Here is a 21,366-nt window from a genome sequence, read left to right as displayed (position 1 = left end):
TACATAAATATATATATATTTTTTTTACAGGGAAAAAATAATAACAATGCTAGTCACATTCTGGCTCCAGCCATGCTTCCTAAAGCTGAGTGTGTAGACCAAAACTGAACAGGGCATGATGTCCTGAACAGAACATAAACTCATAATTTGATATTTTTCTAAACTTTTCATTTGTTCTAAGAGTTATTTATTAATGTTTAACTTCTATCACTTATATAGGAAATTTTTCAAAATAATTCCATACCATTCTCTTCATTAATTTTAGTAACCCCCCACAGAGCCAAATGGAAACTAGTAGTAGCCAAATGGGTACTAGTAGTATCTTGGATTATCTGAGTGAGCCCAGAGTAATCACAAGGGTCCTTAAAAATGTAAAAGATGGAGGCAGAAGACAGAGAAAGAGATATGAGGATGGAAACAGGATCAGATAGATGCTACGTTGCTGGCTTTGAAGATGGAGGAAGGGGGCCTTGAGCCAAAGACTGCAGGCAGCCTCTTGAAGCTAGAAAAGGGAATTAAACAGATTCTCTTCTAGAACCTCTAGAAAGGAACACAGCCCTGACAACACCTTGATTTTAACCCACTGAGACCCTTGTTGGACTTCTGACTTACAGAACTATAAAATAGTAAATTTGTATTGTTATAAGCCACTAAGTTTGTAATAATTTATTCCAGCAACACAGATAAGAAACATAAGAAACAAGGAATTCTTGTCAGGGAGATTGACTCTGAAAAATCTAGTGGCCATAGGCTGAAGGATGTTGAGGGTTGGTGTCCACCCTCATCTTTGTTCTGTTCAGGACATCATGCCCTATTCAGTTTCAGTCCACACAGCTCCAGGAAGCATAGCCGGAGCCAGAATGTGGTGGGCATTGTTTTTATTTTCTCCCTGTAACTATGCCAGTTACTTCGGATTAACCAGAAAAATTTAATCTGGTACTGTTTGAGAATTATATCCAACCATAATCACTTGAGGGAAAATGGAAATAAGTTTTCTTCCCTGCTGGGTTGGTGGCCTTTGGTAAATGTTTACTTTTGCCGAGTGGACCCAACTCTCACCAGCCAGCACTATGGGAATTCTGGATGGGAACATGTGGCGACTGCAGAGCCTTAGCTTGGGGGACGACAGTGATGGTTTTGTTAAAGTAGACACTGAAGGGATGCTGTCAGAGACTTTGCCTCAGATCATAATCAGGCTAGCTTTCTTGTCTTGAAATGGGATTTAGAGACCTAAGAGATAAAAATGTTTCCATGAAGTAGCTTGTTTTTTTATTTCACTTGGCAAAGGGAGGCAAGGACATGCAATTATCCTTTTTTTGAAAAGAATATAAAATTGCCCAGCAGGTTTTTTTTAAAAAAGTGTGCTTACATTTGGAGACAACAAAACAAAACTGACAAGAAACTGAAATGTAATGGGTGGTAACTGAGTTAGTAACTGGACAGTTAGGTGATCATTTAAAGCAGTGGTTTTGACCATTTTTCAGTAGCTAGTGGGAGTGATTGATCACAAACCCCTGTAAGAATGTACTAAAACTATGGACCGTCTCTCTAGAAAAAAGAGAATATCAGATTTTTTTTCATAAAATTTAGGGACTTCCCAGACTTCTATAAATTCATCCAGGGACCCTGGGTTATGATCCCCTAGGCAAAGTGTCCCTAGCATGATGACAGGGGATACATAGGCGGTCATTATGAATCAGAGGCAGGTACTGATCCTAGCTTTATTATAACTGGAGCACAGATCTTAAGTGTGGCTCTGAAAAGTAAACCAATCAATTTAACTAACTAAAATTACGCTTCATGGTTCATTCAGGTAAATTTAATGGTTTTAGAAAGTATCTTGGGACATCTAAAATGGGAAGATACTGGTGGTTTTGAGTTAATTTGGTTTTTCATATCACTTTTATTTGAAAAATTTTTTTACATTTATTTTTTTGTGAACTTAGCCCTTGATAGTGCCATCAGGCCCCTAGTCCTGGGGAACACAATTCTTTTGTCTTTGACCTCTACTAAAGCTAACAGTAAGCACTCATTTAGATAAATTAATATTATGTTGAGTTTTTGTAAGCTATAGGAGAAAAAGAAAAGTATCCTTGAAAATGAAAGGATGCCATGATACTAAACTCATATTCATTGTATGTGATGTTACAAAGCATGTTTCATAAGATTCTTGAAGAGTTCTGCAATAGCAACTTTTTGTGGTTGGGGAAAACGAGCCACAGGCTTGTACTGATTTGTTAATAATGTATTAATTCATCTTAAACCTGAGAAAAATCTAGACTCATGAACAGAGTCTGAGTGCTGCCTCCTCCCTACCCCCATCTACCTGTTTCTTCTGTTGTCCATCATTGTAGCCGCATCCATTGCAGTGCACTAACAAGACGTGTTTGCAGTTGGTGGTTTAGCACTGCTGTGAACTAGAAGTGGAAGGAGTAGCTACTGATGGGCCACCAAGCTCTGAGTGCAAGAAACAGGCCAGAGAAAAGAAACGGATGACAGACGCTTGGAGTGGAAAATAGAGGAAACCTTAAGCAAGAGTGTGAGAGCCAACACACTTAAATAATTTTAAATCTGCATGAGATATAAGTTGTGGCAAGAGAGACCTTTTTTTCTTTCCCTTGGATGAATAGTGTCCTTTTCTTGATCTCCTCTTTAGACAGTTGTGGGTTAAGGGCTGGAAGGAAAGGTTATTCTCCAGGGAAATGTTATAGCATTTTGTAACTGTCAAGTGGGGCAGAAATATCTGGTACTTTTTTGCTGTTAATGTTGCCTTAAGTGTCAGGGACTTAGTATGGAGATAGTGTGGACAATGAAAGAACAAGGAAGGTACAGTGTCCTTCACAGCAGAGGCCTAGAGGGGAGGAGGGCAGCTCTTTTTGGGTCTCTAGCTTTTTCTAGTCATGGAAAAATGGCCTAGAGAACTAGCCCTCACAAATGGAAAGCACAGTGTTGGGTTCTCGGCTCAGTCTTGTTGGCCCCTTCCTTTCCTTCAAGAGAACAAGGAGTTTTTGCCTTGTTGTTTTTGACCTTTGTCTTTCCCCTTGAATAAGCAACTTCACAGTGGTAACAAGACCTTTCCAAGGTAGGCTTGGTGGCTGTGACCCAGTTCTCAGGTCAGACTTGGCGGAGAGGTGCCTGCCGTGGAGGATATTATTCAGAGTAATTAAAACCACACGTCTTGCTGATCTGTGGATACAGTCCAAAGTCTTCACTAAGGTTTTCACCAGACATCTGCAGGCTATTTCACCCATGTCATTCTCCAGAGTCAAGGTTGGCTTCTGAACATTTTTTTCATACCTGACCTGTGTTCTTTTGGGTCAGTTACAGAAAAATGCCTAAGATGTTCTGAGGCCAGCGTTTATTAGAAAAGATTCCCAGGAGTCCTTGAGTCAGCAGCTTCATGTGAGGTCTCTCTTTCCTTTACTTCCTCCTTTCTGTTCTTTCACTATCCCCAGTAAAGTACCTCCTTCCCAACTCTTCCCGCCCCAGCCTTTCTTTTATTCATGGTAGAAGAGGGCATGTATTAATTCATTTAGCAAATATTTATTGTCTACTTTGTGCAGGCTCTATTCCAGGCTCAGTAGAAGTAGCAGTAAGCAAGATAGAAGAGTAAAACCAGAGTCCTTGCCACAGCCTACCAGGCCCTCAGGATCTGTCCTTGTTACCTCTATGCCTCATTTTCTAGTCGTGCTCACTCAGCTCTGCCCCTCCTTGGCCTCTTAATGTTTCTTAGAAACATCCTCCTGCCACTCTTCCAGGGCCTTTGCAGTGGCTCTTCGGACTGCTTAGAAGGCTCTTTCCCTGGAGATGTGCAGGGCCCACTTCCTCACTTTCTGGAGAGTTTACTTTGTTTTCACATTCACATTGGGCCTTCCCCAAATACCCAACCTCTGGCCCTCCATTATACTGGGTTACCGTGACCTGCGTTATTTCTCTCCATTGTGCTTTTCACTCTCTGACTTAGTATATATTAACTAATTATTATTGTTTGTCTCCCCCACACTACAATGTATACTCCATGAAAACAGAGACTTTGGTTTGTTTGCTGCTGTATCCTCAACGTCTAGAATAGTACCTGTACATAGTCCTTAGTAAATAATCTTCATTGAATGAGGACTAAATGAGTAAAAGAATGAATGATGGAATAAATGAATGAAAGGCTCACTATAGCTTGTATAGTAGGGTAGTGATTCAGAGGCTGGTTGCTGAATTCTGACTGTCATGGCTGAAATCCCTGCTGCACATATTAGTTGTATCTTTGAGGGCATGTTACTTAATTTAAGCCTTGTGGGCCTCATTTTTCTCATCTGTAGAGTAGCAATAAGAATAACACCACTCTATAGAATTATAGGAGAACTAAATCAAGCAGTCACGTAAAGCCCTTAGCACAGTGCCTGGCATATAGTAAGTTCCCAATAATTATTAACTGCTATTATTACTGGATCATTTGCCAGAATCAAGCACAGCCTGAGAGATTCTTTAGGATCACCCCCCTCCTGATCTGGTGTTACTGAGACTTCCTGTTGGGGAGCAAAGGTTATCAAGGACCCCCACTAGAGAGACTGTCCCTGAGTACAAGTTTATCTAACGGTTTCTTTGAACCACACATACACCTGGTCCTCCCCTTCAAACACATATAAAACATTTCATCTTACCAGATAGGCTACAAAGAATACAGACATCCTCTCTGGAAATAATTGTTTCCTGTTTAAATATTTAAGAACCAGTTAAACATTGTACTGGTTTTTTCTTTCCCTTTTCTATTACTTTTTAGGCTGCAATAAATAATTGCTTAAGGCTGCACTTTAGGAGACATTTGTACATTTTTCTTTTGCCTTGTGATAACAGAGAAAACCATGTCAAAAGTCATTTTGAGAATTTGCATTTTAAGTTTTATGAGTTACCATTTAAAGAAGAGCAGTTGATCATTGGTAAGCCTTCTTAAGAGGTTGGAGCTTTGATCTTAAATCCTAGGGAGGCTTTGTAGAAATTGGACACGACATTGTTGACAGGTTTGTTAGTAGCTATTCTACGGCCATTAATTAAACACACACACTCATACGCACACTTTATTTACTACCCTGGAATAAGTGAATTGAACTTGGCTTTGATTTTTGATGGGAAGCTATGAGAGGGTCCAGGAAAACATCAAAGGAACCTTCTTAATCTAGTAGGACTGACTCTCAAAGGACCTAGCCTGAACATTAAAGAGTTCTGGATTTCAACACTAGTCTAGTTTCTTTTCTGTAAAGCACTAATTCTCCTTAATGACAAGAAAGGTGCAAGGATGGCCTGGCATGTTTACTTATGCCCGTAATCACAGCACTTTGAGGGGCCAAGACGGGAGGATCACTTGATCCCAGAAGTTCAAGATCAGCCTGGGCAACAGAGTGAGATCTCATCTCTACAAAAAATAAAAAAATTAGCAAGGCATGGTGGCATGCATCTGTGGTCCCAGCCTCTCAGGAGCCTGAGGTAGGAGGCTTGCTCAAACCTAGAAGGACAAGGCTACAGTGTGCCATGACTGTGCCACTGCATTCCAGTCTGGGTGAGAGAGTGAGACCCTGTTTGAATGGGAAAACAAAAACAAGTAAGAAAGGTGCAGAGGCAAATAATCACCTCCATCCCAGTCCTTTAAGTTCCACAAGGTTACAGGCTCTTTCCTTTTATCTCACTTATAAAAGACTTCTTTGGAATAGCGTATATACTTTTGTTTCACATTTTAATAGTTTTTACCTTTAAGATCTCAACTCTAACATCTTAAAACTATTTTGGCCGGGCGCGGTGGCTCAAGCCTGTAATCCTAGCACTTTGGGAGGCCGAGACCGGCGGATCACGAGGTCAGGAGATTGAGACCATCCTGGCTCACACGGTGAAACCCTGTCTCTACTAAAAAAATACAAAAAAAACTAGCCGGGCGAGGTGGCGGGTGCCTGTAGTCCCAGCTACTTGGGAGGCTGAGGCAGGAGAATGGCGTAAACCCGGGAGGCAGAGCTTGCAGTGAGCTGAGATCCGGCCACAGCACTCCAGCCTGGGTGACAGAGCAAGACTCCGTCTCAAAAAAAAAAAAAAAACAAAACTTTTTTCTTTTTAATTGTAGATTTTTGGAATAATCACAGCTATCTTAAAACGTTTGTGCTCCGAAGCCCTTAGAAATGGGGCTTGACACTTGTAGAAGCATAAATAAGGCCAGATGATGCCTTTGCAGAGGCAAATTTGAACCTAGTAGTTGGGAGGTCCATTACTGTGTCTGCTTCTGAAACCCCAAAAGAGCACTGACAATAAGTAGCCATTACATGGCTGTTGGGTGCCAGGCACTAAAGAGTTGGGTGCCAGCTCTAAAGAGTAGTGAGCAAAAAGAAAACATCCTGCTCTGCTGGAGTTTATTTTCTAATGTACAATTAACACAACAACAGAATTAGCTACACAGTATATCAGAAGGTGTTAAAAGCCATAGAGAAAAGTAAAGGAGGGAAGGGGCTGATGTTACAGTTGGTTTGTATTCTAAATAGGGCAGTCTGGGAAGGCCTCACTGATAAAGTGATACCTGAGCAAAGACTTGAGGAGCTGAGAGAGTGAGCGCTTGGCACAGGTGTGGGAGGAGGCAGCAGCAGGCACAGATTTGGAGGCAGGAGGATGCCCAGTGTGTGGGTAGAGCAGGGAGGAGGCTGTTGAGGCTGGAAAGGGAGTGAGGGCTGAGGAATTGTAGGAGGCATGGGAGGAGGTCTCCTCAGATCATTTAGGGCCTTGTGAGACACATAGGACTTTGGCCTTTTCTCAGAGTGAGATGGGAGTCATGGGAGGGTTTCTCTCTTTTTCTTTTTTCTTCTTCTTTTTTTGTTTTGTTTTGTTTTGTTTTGTTTTTGAGAGACAGGATCTTGCTGTCTGTGTGTTGTCTGTGTTGCCCAGGCTAGACTTGAACTCCTGGGCTCAGGAGATCCTCTTGCCTCAGCCTCTTGAGTAGCTGGGATTGCAGACATGTGCCACCATGCTTGACTTTTTATGGGAGGGTTTTGAGTGGAGCAGTGACATGATCTGATCTACATAGAGCAGGATTGCTCTGGCTGCTGGGCAGAAGCTGGGGACCATTTAGGTGGCTGTTGTATTGATTTAGGCTACGCTTGATTTACACTATCCAAGATAGTGTAGTTGGAGCCAGGGTGGAAGCAATGGAAGTGATGAGAAGTGTTTGGATTCAGGATATATTAGAAGGGCAGAGCAAAAAGGATTTCCTGATGGGTTGGGTGGAGAAGAGTTGGTATGTCTGCAAGATTTGAGCCTCAGCAACTGCATCGTGTGCTCTGCCACACATGCCTTTTTATCCATGGCCCTTGTTGGTCTCCAAGTTATTATCAAGCAGTCACTCTGATCCCAATTGCGAAAGCATAGACACTCTGGCAGCCAGGAAAAATACTTCTGTGGTCTTCTGAGCCATTGCTCAGAAGATGCTACCAGGTTAGTTAATGAGAGAGAACTTGGCTCACCAGTGTAAGTTACTTAGTTTTTCTTGACACCATCTCATTACACGTTTGGCATCACATTCTGGGGAGGAACTGTGATAGGTGTTGGTGCCATCCAAACCTGCACCTCAGTTCCGTGGCTGAAGAATGCAGGAAAAGAGCAGAAGAGAGGAGAAGCTAAAGCAAAGATAAAGAATAGAGAGATCTGGAAACTTTTCGTACAAACCACTTTGAAAAGAAGACTATCAGGAACAGTAAAATGTGTATCTTTCCCTGGTGTTTTCCCTTTTTATATCTACCTTTCATAGCTTCCAGTTGAAAGATAAAAAAGATGTGGTATTTCCACAGTAACTGGAGTGGGAATTAATGGACTAACATGGAATGTAACAAAAACAAAGGTTGAGTACTACATTTAGTCATTGAGAGATGGCAAGAGAAGAGTTTATGGATCCTTCTAGTCAGATACATAGAAGATACAGTGGCTTTCCAAGATCCCACTCCTGATTGCACCCACCGTAATCTCTCCTACTTAAATAAACCACCAAGCCTGCTGCGTGAGAGAGCACGAGGACATAGTTTGCTATGATGTTGGCCAAGGATACAGCTGAAAAATCTCAGTCTGTTTATTTATTAGGAATCTTGTTTTCCATCCTTGCCTTGCTCACGTGGGGTTGAGTAAATCTTCATCTGAGTTCTTATCTCAGGAAGAGCAAAGGGTAGCCCTGGAAGCCTTCTAAATAGCAGGTGCAGCACAGAATGAAGAGCAAAAGAGAGGGTGGAGACCAGTGGAAAATATCTTTGGGAGGCCAAGAAATCCATAAGGCTGATGAACTAGAGAAAGGAGCAGGTGGATGGGTGAGCTGGTGCCTAAGGGCGCAAACTGGAACCTACCGGGATGGGATGATAGGGAGACCAGATGGACTGGCATTGGGTCAAACCAGATGGTGGGCTTTTATTTTTAAAAGGATTTGTAAGTCCTAGGAACAAGGAACCATAAGGGTACTGGGGCCTTTAATCCCATTAGTAGAGAACAAAAGTGTGCCCTTTAAAAATGTAAACTCATCAGTTATAGAATTTATCAAAACTTTGGGACAGACAACTCACTTGTGAAACTGCAAGGAATCTCTGGATTCTGTGTTGATGGAAGGAGAAACTGAAGAAGTAGTCTAGGCATTATAAGTTAATTAAAGATTCCTCCTTAATAATTTAAAGTGCATTTACTAAGTTTACATTCCAAACCAAACAAAATATGATATATTTGTATGAAATAAGCTGGCTTATATGTGGAGTTGGGAAAACAGCTAGCAGTGTAAGTAGGGACTGATGAATTATTGAGTAAATTTTGAATTGGTAATGAGAAAACTTAAAATTTAAGCACCTATTGCTTTCCCCAAAATCGGACCCCTGTACCCCACCTCCCCAGTTGCTGTGTCTAGAGCAACCTGGCCTTATTATAGCTACAGCTGCTCTCCTGGTTGCTAAGACATGAGAGCTTTTACTATAGTCCTTATCCCAGTCTTAATTTTAGGGTCTCTATCCTATAGACTATATCTATAGATATAGTCTCTATCCCAGCCTTAATTTTAGGGTCCAGAGTTATTTCCATAATCCCTCTACAACAGGACTTATTTTCAAGGAGACCAGACTCTTAAGTGTAGCCTGGAGCCATCAGTTTGTGCTCCCATGTGGCATGAGTGTGGATGCTGTGCTTGCATAGACACGCAGAGGGGTTGGACATGTGGGTTTGGTGTGCTACAGGGTTTCATGGAGTCTGCCTTCTTCGTATCGTGTAATAGCCGATTCTCCTGCTGAGAGGAACACTCTAATGTAATCTAAAAAAGTCAAGAAATGTTAAGTGTTAATATCAACAGAAAGTTTTAAGTAGTGTGATTAGTTGTTAAATGACTTTTCTGTTTAGAATATGCAGATATATCCATTAAGTAACCATCAATAATACTGCATCATTTTCAATGCTATTTCATAGATATAGCTTTCCTTAATTACTTCTGAAAAGTATAACTGTCACTTTGTAGTCGAAGTTGAAGAGAGTTGCTTTCCAACACCACTGACTGTTTTTGCTTGCTTGTTCATTATTATCTCTAAAGGTATGGAAACCTGACGAGTCCAAACTGTGAAGAAGATGGAAGCCAAAGTTCATCAGAGTCCAAAATGGTGATCAGGAAGTGAGTCTCCCTTTTCTTTGCATTCTAAACTCTCAGTCAAGACAATATCTTAAAGTAGTTTAGTACAGTATTTTATTCCTTTGAATGTTGCCATGATTTTTTTCCATAGTGCATACAGAGGCTTATTTTTTGATTACCTAACAATATTCATTTATGTATCCAGTGAAAGTATCTTAAGTAACCACTGTCTGCCAGGCATTGAGCTAAGGTATACAAAACAAACAAGTGAACAAAACAAATGAACAAAATAAACAGTCCCAGCTTATAAAAAGTGAGTATTTTACCAGAAAGAGACAGAGAATACACACAAAAAAGTGAAGAAGAATGAAGCAGGGTCTGAGGGCTGGAGCGTTTGGTTACGTGTAGGGTGCCCGGATTGAGCTGTCTGGTCTGTTGGCATTGGAGCATGCCGGAATGAGGTGTGCCCTGAGCCTTGCAAATAGCCAGGCAGACAGACCATGGGAAAGGCTCTGACGCAGGAGCAGTGTTTGAGAAACAGCAGGGAACTGCATGTGGCTGGAGTGCGTGCTAGGGGATGAGCACTGTGAGGTGGGGCAGGAAGGTGGCCACTCACAAGGGGACTCATAGGAACTTGGGGAAAGATGTTGAATTTGATTCTGAGGAAGGTAAGAAGCACTTAAAAGGTTTTGAGAAGAGTGCTGTGGCCTGACATATCTTAAAAGACCTGCTGTGGCTCTGTGTCTGGAAAGTAGCCTGTGGCAGTGCGGCTGGGGGCAAGGGTGGGAGCAGGAAGCCTGGTCAGGACCCTCCCAAGAGTCCAGATGAGGGCTGCTGGTGGTGCCGGCTGGAGCAATAGCAGTGAAGGCGACCAGCCTTTGCAGAGATCTTCCAGGTGTCGCTGGCAGGACGAGCTGGAGTGCATGGGCTATGTGAGAGAACAGGAGAAGCCAGATGCTTCCCAGGGTTGCGGTTTGAGCAGCGGAGAGACAGAACCTGGGCTTTATAAAACAAGGAAGATCGAGGGAGCAGGATTAATGGGGAGTGTGTATCAGAAATTTAGTCACAGACATCATTTTGAGGTAATTAGTTCAGTCTAGATTTCAGGGAGAGGCATGGAATGGAGGTATAAATTTGGATGTCCTTAGTTTATACATGGTATTTAAAGCTATGAGACTGGATGTGGCTTTCTGGGAACTAAGGGCAGATAGAGGAGAGAAGATCCAGAGACTGAGCCTGGTTCCTTGGGTGTTTAGAGTTAGAGAAGTAGAGCGTCTGGCAGAGGAGACTGGAACAGAGCAGCTTTGGGGAAGGATGGAGGAGGGGAAAAAATAAGAAGCTGTGTCCCAGAAGACAAGCAAAGAAAGGATTTCAGGGAGGGAGTGACCAGCGCCTTCCAGTGCTGCCCATAGATCGAGTGTGAGGGTCTGAAAAGTGACTCCTCCTTTGAAGTCCTGTGGTCTTTGGTGACTTGACAAGTGCAGTTTGGTGGCTGGAAAGGTGGTCAAGAGAAATGAAGGGGATGAAATGGGGACAGTGAGTCTTGTTAGAGGAGGAGCTTTGCTGCAAAGGGGAATAGAGAAATGGATGGAAGGTGGGTTTTTTTTTTTGGTTGTGTATGTGTTTTTTAAAAGATGGAAGATATTTTATGCTGATGAGAATGTTCTATGAGAAAACATCCGTGATGCGGGGGTGGGGACCACTGTAGGGGTGATGTTCTTGAGTAGATGGAATGTGCACCTGGGTGCCTGAAGCCACTAGTGTTAAATATTCATTTTGGGGCCAAAAGTCTGGGGGGTATCCTGTGGAATTTTTAACTCCTTGAAGAGTTACTGATAGACTTCTTTCTTCCGGAACTAGGGATGTGAAAGTAGAAAGCTGAATATCTTTTTTAAATCCTGAGAAAGGTTCTATTTAGTTTTGCAGTTTTATTCAATGGATCATAACTTTCCAGAAAACCAGACATACCAGTGTAGGTATTTGAAGGTCAAGCACAAGGTACGGTGGGAGGAACAATTCTTGGGCTTGGGGAAGGCCTCTTGGAGGAGGTTACCTTTGATCTGGGCCCTGAAGCATGATGAAGATTTTGTTGGTAGAGCCGTCCGGGTGTAGGGAACAGTAGGACCAAACTGGGGAAATGCACTGTTCATGGAATTTTGGGGAACAACACAGAATTGGTGTGGCTGCCGCAGAGAGTACATGTTAGGTGAGAGGGGAGTCAGTGGAGCTGAAGCTAGATTAGACTTACTTCATGAAGGGCATTAATTTCTTGCAGGAGAGTTTGAACTTTCCCTGGTAAGCAGTGGGCAGTCAGCAGTAATGAATTTTTATAGGAGGGAAACAATATAATCTAAAAGGTGTTTTTTTTTTCAGAATGAGTTAGACATAGATCCTTCTCGCTCAAAGTGTGACCGTGGACCTACAGCATCAGCATCTCCTGGGTGGGAGCTTGTGAGAAATGCAGACTCTCAGGCCCCACTCAGACCTAATGGATTAGAATCTGCATTTTAACAAGATTCTCAAGTGATTCCTATGCACTTTAGAGTTTTGAGAATCATAGGATTCTATGAAAACTCACTAAGATAATGATTTTTTAGAAGAGCCTTTTTATAATGGACATTCTGGAGCATATACAAAAAGAGATACTGTAAGAATTGAGTGTAATCTAGACTTGTGAGCAGATTCAGAAATAGACATGCTATTATGCACATATTTTGGAACTCAGTCCAATCTAGAGCTACCATTCAATTAGCCACCTGTCCACTCTGAGGAGAGTCACAATCTGAAAAATATCCAGAGCTGGCCGGGCACAGTGGCTCACGCCTGTAATCCAAACACTTTGGGAAGCCCAGGAAGGAGGATCACTTAAGGCAGGAGCTCAAGACCAGCCTGGGCAACATAGTGGGACCCTGTCTCTACAGAAATTTTTAAAACAATTTGCTGGGTGTAGTGGCATATGCCTGTAGTCCCAGTTACTTGGGAGGCTAAGGAAGGAGGATTGCTTGAGCCTGGGAGGTTGAGGCTACTGTGAGCCATGATTGTGCCACTGTGCTGCAGCCTGAGCAACAGAGTGAGTGAGACCTTGTCTTAAAAATAAATAATAATAATAATGATAATAATAATAATAAATCCAGAGCTTCTTTGTCCCATGAGGTGTTTTGAGATAAAATAGATTTTTTGGGAAGTAGCAGTTAAGAAAATTGTACCCTGGATATGAAGAGTCATGTTCATTCTTTTAAAGTCTCATTCGAATTCGTTGTATACCAGGAACACTAATGTGAATGAAACTCCAAGCTAAGCTGTTTTAAAGGATTTTAGAGTTTTAGGCATATAAGGGCTTAACAAAGAGCTTCACACAGAACTCCCCTGAGGGGTCCATCCTCTGGGGACAATGGCCCTTTCCTAAAGTCTCACAATAACTTGGTGGAAAGTTCTTGACCCTTTTCCTCAGACTGAGTTGCCTTTTAAAAAATTATGCCTGATGAAAATATGCCACTTTATCTTATAATGGGTTGCTCTGTCCTACAGATTCTGGAATGTTAAAATTCCTTCTTACGGGTGACCTCTTTCTTCCTTCCATTTCTCTTATTTCTCTCTTTCTCACTGTTTTTTCCCCACGTTTTATTGTTTTTCATCTCACTTCACTATTATTTTTTGTCTCTCTTTTTCTGAAACTATCCTTCTCCTGATCATTTCTGTGCCTAGATAGGGTTACTGCTTTGTCTTTGTCTTTGTGAGAGGAAATCAGGCAAGCACCTTCTCCCATCTGTATGTAATGTATTGTAAATTTCCTGGTCATCCCAGACCTCTGGCATCTGACTTGCAGCAATGATTGAGGGCTTCCTGATGACCAGTAGATGTGCAGGAGGTATGGCAGTGGTTCTCAACAGGGCGACTGTTATCCTCCAGAGGACATTTGCCAATGCCCTACAGAAGTTTTGGTTGTCTCAACTTGGTGGGGGGATGCTATTGGCAACTCATGGGTAGAGGCCAGGGATGCTGCTAAACATCCTAGCAGGGGAAAGATTCTTGTATCGGTTCGAACCCTAAGAGTGTGCCAACAGACAACATGAGGCGGTGTGGAGCAACACGCTGTTTTAATGCGCGCCCGGGTGCAGGCGGGCTGAGACCTAAAATGGTATCAGCCTCAAGTGAGGACAGGACAGGGGTTTTATAGTCCTCTGTAAACAGGAAGTATCCCAGTCTGACGTGACTACTACCTAGTACTCGGACGGCCTCTTTGTCGGTCTTCAGGGGTACGTGTCTTCCGGCCAGGGTAGGTGTCTTCCGGCCCGCTCTCTTCCTGCTTCTGCTGTCTTGCTGACGCGTGCTGCTGGTGCAAGTGGCCTCGAGCCTTGGAACTGGGCCTGAGAAGGGAGGAGTTACTCATCCCTTCAAGCTTTCAGGCCCGGGAGAGAATCTTTCAGCATGTACAAAGTAACTCTCCTCCGCCCTAACAAGGAATGATCTGACCTTAAATGTCAATAGTGCCTAAGTAAGAAACCCTGCTATATAGTGTTGAGGCTCTAGTTCTCAAGTGAAACTGTCTTTATGAATACCTAACATATATAAAAATAGGAGCAGGCCTATTTGGAAATTTCTTTATTTGTGTCCCTTTTTATAAGGAGCTGAATCAAATGTGGAAGTGATCCAGAGGCAGCCACATGGAGAGGGAAAGGCCCTGGTGAAGGAGCCTGGAGAACTCCCATCCCACTCCTTCTCTATCACTCTGTCACTTACCAGTCATCTGACCTTGGCTTAGTCACTTCACCTCCCTTTCTTTCAGTTTCTTCACCTGAAAAGTTAGTGCTTGGAATAAATGCTCACTGAGGTCCTTTTAAGTTAGGTGATGTCTGAGATAAAATTTATTTAGCTTTTTCTTTCTCTCTTAAAAAATGAAAATGAATAACAGAAACAGAGATATGGTCCACACAGCACAGTGGACTTTTGAGAGTACGGTACCTTCGACCACTTTTCTCTGTTGGAAAGTGTGTCACCAGTTTTGAAGAGACAGGAAGAAACACATACACAAGCTTTGTTTGTTATTAGTCATGACATCACAGTTGCTCACTGGGTTCATGAATAAAGAGCTGAGCTAAAGCATTGTCTTGTGGGAGTAAGGCAAGGAGTGGCAAAATGCCCATTGTTTTCTTTTGCTATGAATCTGTTCTCTTGTGATTTCAGGTGGAAAACCAACAGCAGGAATCCAACGACATTCAAGAAGTAAACATCCTGTTTAGGGCAGTTGCCTTGAGTTTTGCAGACCTGGGTGGAGGAGGGGGTGGGGACAGGGACTCACTATTGGTTTTCACCATGAGCAGAAAAATACCCAAATATTGTCTGTTTTTCCGTTTTTGCTGTAAAGCAAAGAGCAACCCTTACATTTTATATAGGCTCCCAAGTACCAAGTACAATCTTTCCTGTATTTCCAAATATGGATTTAAACCTTTCAGAGGGTAAAAGAACTTTAAAGAAGGCAAACGTGGAAATACAGATGAAGCATTCAAGATGAAAAATTGGTTTCTGATGTCTTGGGCCATAACCGACTAGTGTTCTTCATGCATTTAAAAAAGTATCAGATTGTGCAGGGACTCCCACATGCGGAGTACTTGTAATTCCAGTCCAGAGTTCAGGCTTTGTACAATGTCAGGACCCTCTAAAGTTATCTGGCTAAAACAAGAATGTCTTCAGTTGCAAAGGATTCAACTTCCAAAGCTTCTGGATGTTGGAATCTTTGCCTCACGGTGATTTCTGATGTTGGGGCTAGACTGATTATATAAGGTATGCCACATTTATTTCTAGGATCCCTAAACTGGCCACTATTTATCAATTAGGAAACTCACTTTCTATGACAGAAGAAAACATTTCTGCCTATATTCATTCTACCTGTGCCCTTTTCCTGCTGACATTTTTACACAATAAAATGCTGTCTTTTTAAATAAAATCTGAAGAAGATGGAAAAAGTAAATTGTCTCTAGGGCAGATTTATTACAGTCATTGAATTCAGAAGTGAAGAGAATGTAAAGAAGGGATATTAACCATGTAGAGCTTTTACACCATGAATCTTCATTCTCTGAGTTTTATTTAAGATGACCATATCTCCCTCTCTCTACATATAACTTTATTTAAAGAGATTTAAAACTCCTCAGGAAATGATGCTTTATTTCTTTCCTTTAATGACGATTATAAGGTTGAAATTGTTTCTGTTTTCTTTTCTTTAATTGAATCTCATCAGTTTCCTTCTGGAATGCCAAGTTTTGTTTTATCAAATTCTCTACCATAGTAGTACTTCAAATTGTTGAAATCGTTCTGCTTTCATTTCCACATATTCGAAGATATGTATATTGTTCTTGTAATCTTTCCCAGAAGTTGTAAACAATGACACCAGATTTCAGTCACTGGTAAAGGATCATGTAAATAGTAGTAATCCAAGACATTGGACACACTTTAAAGAAAAAGGAAAGGAGTTAAAGTTGGCTGTGTTACATTACTGCCTCAGAAACTTCACAGTGGAAAGTTAAAAAATCTTCCCAGAGAGTTTGCAATCAATATTCATTCCTGCAAATTCAGATGCCCTAAGAAGGCAATTGAAATTAATTGGAGTGATTATAACAAAAATGGGGAAAAGGAGGAGGGGTGAAGAACAGCAAAAACAAGATTTAAAACTTCAGTTTACAAGAATTAAAGGTTATAATGTGAAAGGAATTTATTTTAAGTGAAACAAAAGAAATAAAGAAGTGATATGCCATAGCGAAGAGTCTGGTATTTTCTTTAAAATATCCCTACAGGACAAAGAAAAAAGAAAAAAAAAAATGTAGTTTTATAAGTCATTAGCATTCTAAGTCAAGTCTGCATTTTAGGGACATGGGTAGAAAGCCCCGAGCAGAAACTGATGTTCTAATAATTGAGGAAGAATAAAACAACATTGATAATCAATGACTCAAAAAGAAGACAAGTCAATCTTATGAGTGTCTTAAGTACTGTACTTAAGAACCCTGTGTTAAGTTCTGGCAAGTAGCATTTTCTACATTAAAGAATGTCTCTTTTAGAAAGGAAAACAGACATCACAATTAGACTGTGTTCTTTGATTCACTGCACAGCATTGTAAACAATGAAAATGATGACACCGCCCTTGCCACCACCATTGGCTGCAATTTGTGGCATGCTTACTTTGTGCAAAGCATTCTGCTAAGTACTTTATATTTGTGTCTTCTTCAACCATTGTAAATATGCTGAGATATTGTCCTCACTTTATAGGATATAAAGTGAAGCCTCAGAGAAGTTATGTATTTTGACTAAAATCAGACATCTGGTTAAGTGACAGGTCTGATATTTGAACTCTCGTCCAACTGACTCCAAGACCTGAGTGGGAAGCCCAGGCATGCCATTCATAGAAGAGTGTTGGGATCTCAGATACTCAAGATTTTCCTCCCCATTTGCCTATATCATAATAAGAAGACTGCAGAAGTACATGAAGAACTAGATTACAGTATCACTGTTGTGACTAATGTTTTAGATTGTTATTATTCTGAGATCTTTTAATTTGTCATTATTTCCATTGCTCAGTGCTGTTTTGCCTAGCTCTTGCTTTATTATTGAATGAATACCCTGAGCAAGGTTTGCACACAGCTGTTAGAAATGTGGAAGCTAGACCTTTTTCCTGGGGAAGGAGATGGGTTGAAGGATGTGAGGAAACAAGACCAAATTAGGCCCATCAAAGGAGAACCTGCTTCCTGTTCCTCATGCCTTGTAGCATCTATAACTAGCAACGGAAACTCAGTTCTAGTGGTGAAAACTATAGAAGGCCTCAGCCATTTTTTTCAATAGAGTTCTATTTATAACATGAAAACTCCCTTCTTGGACTGTGGGGAATGAGTTATTGAGGTCCCTGAAAGATAATTTTGGTGACTGGCGATGTCGTTTTCTAATAATAGCTAGAATTTATTGACTACTTAGTAGGAATGGTCCCTGTGTTAAGTACTGTACATACTTGTTAAATCCTCATATGATTATGTCTTATTATTCTTATTTTACAGAGGAGGAACCTGGGGCGTAGGTTAAGGAACATGTCCAAGCCTACGCAGTGAATAAATGCAAGAGCTGGGATTTAACCCAGGCCTTAGCCTCTGTGCTGCGTGACCTTTGCTATTTTTCCTCTGATAAAAATGAAAATATTTCTCTTAAGTACTTAGCTTGGGAATGAAAGACAGGTGTGTAAATAACCTTGACTTTGGGTAGTTGGCTTCAGGCTTATCCATCCTACTCCAGGCCCTCTCCCACTCACATTTACTGTCTTTCCATATGTCTTCCTTTCCTAATCCTTTTCTTCCTCCTTCTTGCCGTGGAGGTTTTTTTTCTCTTCTCTCCCTTCCCCATAGCCCCTGCATTGCCCTTGCCTTCTTAGTGCTTAGATCTGACTCTGGCTTTGTTGGCATTTATTTCCCTTGTCTTTTCTCAATCTCTCTTCCACATCTCCTCCTAGTATTTGAATTTCTATTTACCAATAGCACTGAAATGTGACAATGTAAAGTGTAAAAAAGCAATGCAGGACAACCTTGACAGGTCCAGATAATAATATTTTAATCTTTTGCAGGAAAAAAACAAAGAGGAAAGCTCTGTATCTTTCTTTGTTCCTTCTCATCAGGAAAATCATCTAGCTGGAGGTCTCAGAGGCAGCTTCTATCCGGCAGCCTTCCCTGAAACAGGAAAACTGTTCTGTGATTAGGAGAGCAAGGTGGAGGATCCAGCCCAGAGTCGGGGTCAAGGTTGACTTAGACTTAAGTCCTTGAAGGACGAAGTGTATTAGATCCCACCCTCAGAGCTTGACAGAAGTTACTTCATTGCTTGAAAGGCCCACCCTCTGCGTAAATCTTCTTACCTTTTCATTATCTGCAGCGAAGAGAAGATCCAGTTCTCAGAGAATGTCTTAAAATAGAAAAACATTTTGCTGCTTTTGAAAAATAGTTCTATGTCTTATTTTCTGCTGATGATTAAGTGCAAAAAATTATTATTTCAAATAGATTTCTGGGGAAGGAAAAGAGCTCTAGATGGATAGTGTTATTCTTTTTGTCACGGTAATACTATTTCTTGGCTCAGAGGTTACACATCATGGGAGAGGTGACTTCATACCTGGAAAAATTTGTATTGAACATTTGACCAATTATAGAGTATTTTACTGCCTATGGAATGTTAATATGATTTAATACGTTTACCTAAAATCTGCATTCATTAAAAAATCTGTGGTTTGCGCATAATCACCGCCTAAATGCTTGCCTCAGCCCTATCTGCATTGCATGCCTGAAGATCCCTGGGGTGGCTAGAAGTTCTGAACCATTTTCTTTTATCTCTCAGCCAAGGTGCATCTGTCTAATGTCTTCTAACCAGGTGTTATTAGGTGTGATTTCTGGTTGGCTGAGAAATCAATGAGTGGTTAAGTGCGGTGGCTCATGCCTATAATCCCAGCACTTCGGGAGGCCAAGGTGGGTGGATCACCTGAGGTCAGGGGTTTGAAACCAGCCTGGCCAACATTGTGAAACCTGGTCTCTACTAAAAATAAAAAAATTAGCTGGGTATGGTGGTGCCTGTAATCCCAGCTACTCGGGAGGCTGAGGCAGGAGAATCGCTTGAACCTGGGAGGAGAAGATTGCAGTGAGCCGAGATCATGCCACTGCACTCCAGCCTGGGCGAGAGTGAGACTCTGTCTCAAAAAAAAAAAAAAAAAAAAAAAATCAATGAGTATAGCAGATTTCATCATGCTCCTTTCCCCCAACTCTTTATATTTTTTACTTTGACAGATCTTTACGTCCTCTACAAGTGTTTAGCTCTTTCACCACAGGACCTCTGCCTCATTGCTGCCCTAGAGTCTTCATCCCACTGACACCTAACGCTTAAGATCTCAGCTTTCACATCATTTCCTCAGGGAGACCCTCCCTAAAGCCTTGACCAGGTCAGCTGCCTCTGAAGTTCAGTGCTTCCCTGGGACCCTGGACTTCCTGTATTGTGATGCTCATCGCATAAATTGTTTTTGTGACTCTGGAAAATAAAGGGCACTCAACAAATATTAGTTTAATTGGTGAATGAATTCTCCCCAGGGGTCTGTTTTCTTAGAAGCAAAAGTCCTAGAAGCTGTTTTAGTACGTTTCACACAGTGACATCTGAGCATGTCTTCCTTCCCCTATAGATGATTGCAGTCGGTTGGAAAAGGCTCACACACTACAGAATTTTGTATGTTGCCAAGAATGCCTGAGGTGGAAAACTCAATTTTGGTTGTCTCCTCTGCTGTCAGTTTTGGGCCCCTGGCCTTGGTCAGCTACCCAACATATTTCCCCTTGTGACTGAGGAGTTTTGTTCTGTGATCCACCAAAGATTACTTTGGAAGAGGAAATCACATACTGACTTTTCTCCTGACTGAATTTAGGTTATGTCACAATTGTAATCATCCAGTTTGGCTTCAGGAATTACTTCTGTCTTTACAAGTTATTCAAGAATCATCTCTTGCAGTTAATACTACAGTTTAATGTTTTTGATTTGTCCCAGAGAGGATACCTCAAGGTATACGTATGTGGGCACATATGTGCATGTGTGTTTGTGTGTGTGTTCACAGCAGCCATCTTCTTCCAGCAGGCCTGAAGCCACACGTGTCATAGCATGGCTTGTATCCTGTGTCATTGTTCCTGTGAGAGGTGGCAGATTCTTTGAGTCAATTCCTGTGAGTGCTGATGATTTTCGCTGAGCCATGTTACCTTTTCAATCGCTTCCTTCTGTGACTTCTGGCAAGTAGCTGTAAGACTGTTGACAATTAATGTTTCTCTCCAGGTATCTCAAAATGGCCTTATTGACATTTTACTATTCGAAATCACAACTGATCAGTGTCAGGAAGATGAAGAAGGTGTTATTATATCTCTTCCCCAGAGAGGGGGTCAGTGGAGTTAACTGACCTATCCAAGCTTCCTTGGTTCCCTAGTGGGACAGCCAGGTTGAGGAATAGAATTGTCCTTCTCCGGGTCTCCAAGCATCCTGTCTGGGTCTGTGTACAGCACCAAGTGGCTTCTGTCATCTAACAGACATACCAGTCCTGTAAATTTGTGACTTCAAACTAGAATTTCCCTTCAGCTATAAGATTCTTGACATCTCCCCGACTCTGTTCTGGTTCGTATTTAAGTTAGATCTTAGGAGTGGTGCCAGGCTGGGTAAGACAGAAAAGGCATTGGCCAGTAATCCTGTTTTTCTTTTCATCATTATTTTGCCATGTTGCTTTCTTTTTTGAAATCTTAAAAGTTTCGCATTTGTATCTGCTTCTAAATCTATCAAGAACGGAAAGTTTCTTCCCAGGGCTGGCACACACAAAGCTACTGTGAGCCTTGGGCATGTGTCCAGGCCTTTCCAGAAAGCCTCCCTGCCTGGCGTGCTGAGAAACGCTCTGCCGATGAGGAGGGCAGGGGTCTGCCTCGTGTTCTATTGTGCTGTTTGTGTATGTCTTTCCCTTTCTCTGTTTCTTCTTCCTCCTCCCCCTTCATTCCTCCTTTGTGTGAAAATGCTTTTTTCTGGTTGATTCAGTGTCTGAGTTTGCGGTGAACTGTCAAAGCCTTCTTAGGCTAAGCTACAGGAAGGTCACTGTCACAAAGGGTAAAAAAAAATGCATAGATCGCCAGAGTTCATTAAAAACATCAGATTGAGGAACACAAAATGTCCACCTAAGGGCAAGTCCAATCTGGACGAAGGCTCCTCTTTAGAACTCCCCTAGTTCTTCTGAGGCTGCAGCTTTC

General features: G+C 41.7%; 1 protein-coding gene across 5 annotated transcripts in view; it reads left to right on the top strand.

The window, feature by feature from the left end:
• RGL1 (ral guanine nucleotide dissociation stimulator like 1) overlaps nt 1–21,366 on the top strand; it is a 289,935-nt gene that overhangs the window by 217,388 nt on the left and 51,181 nt on the right. For all 5 annotated transcript variants that reach the window (XM_025368454.1, XM_025368437.1, XM_025368463.1 and 2 more), the window contains one exon: nt 9,566–9,643. In XM_025368454.1, the coding sequence (XP_025224239.1) occupies nt 9,566–9,643 (78 nt within the window). The remainder of the gene's footprint in view (nt 1–9,565; nt 9,644–21,366) is intronic.

The sequence above is a fragment of the Theropithecus gelada genome, chromosome 1 (assembly GCF_003255815.1).
Source record: "Theropithecus gelada isolate Dixy chromosome 1, Tgel_1.0, whole genome shotgun sequence".
In the NCBI taxonomy this organism is placed as follows: Eukaryota; Metazoa; Chordata; class Mammalia; order Primates; family Cercopithecidae; genus Theropithecus; species Theropithecus gelada.
Note: the sequence above shows the minus strand (reverse complement) of the source record. Positions and strands in the feature narration are given on the sequence as shown.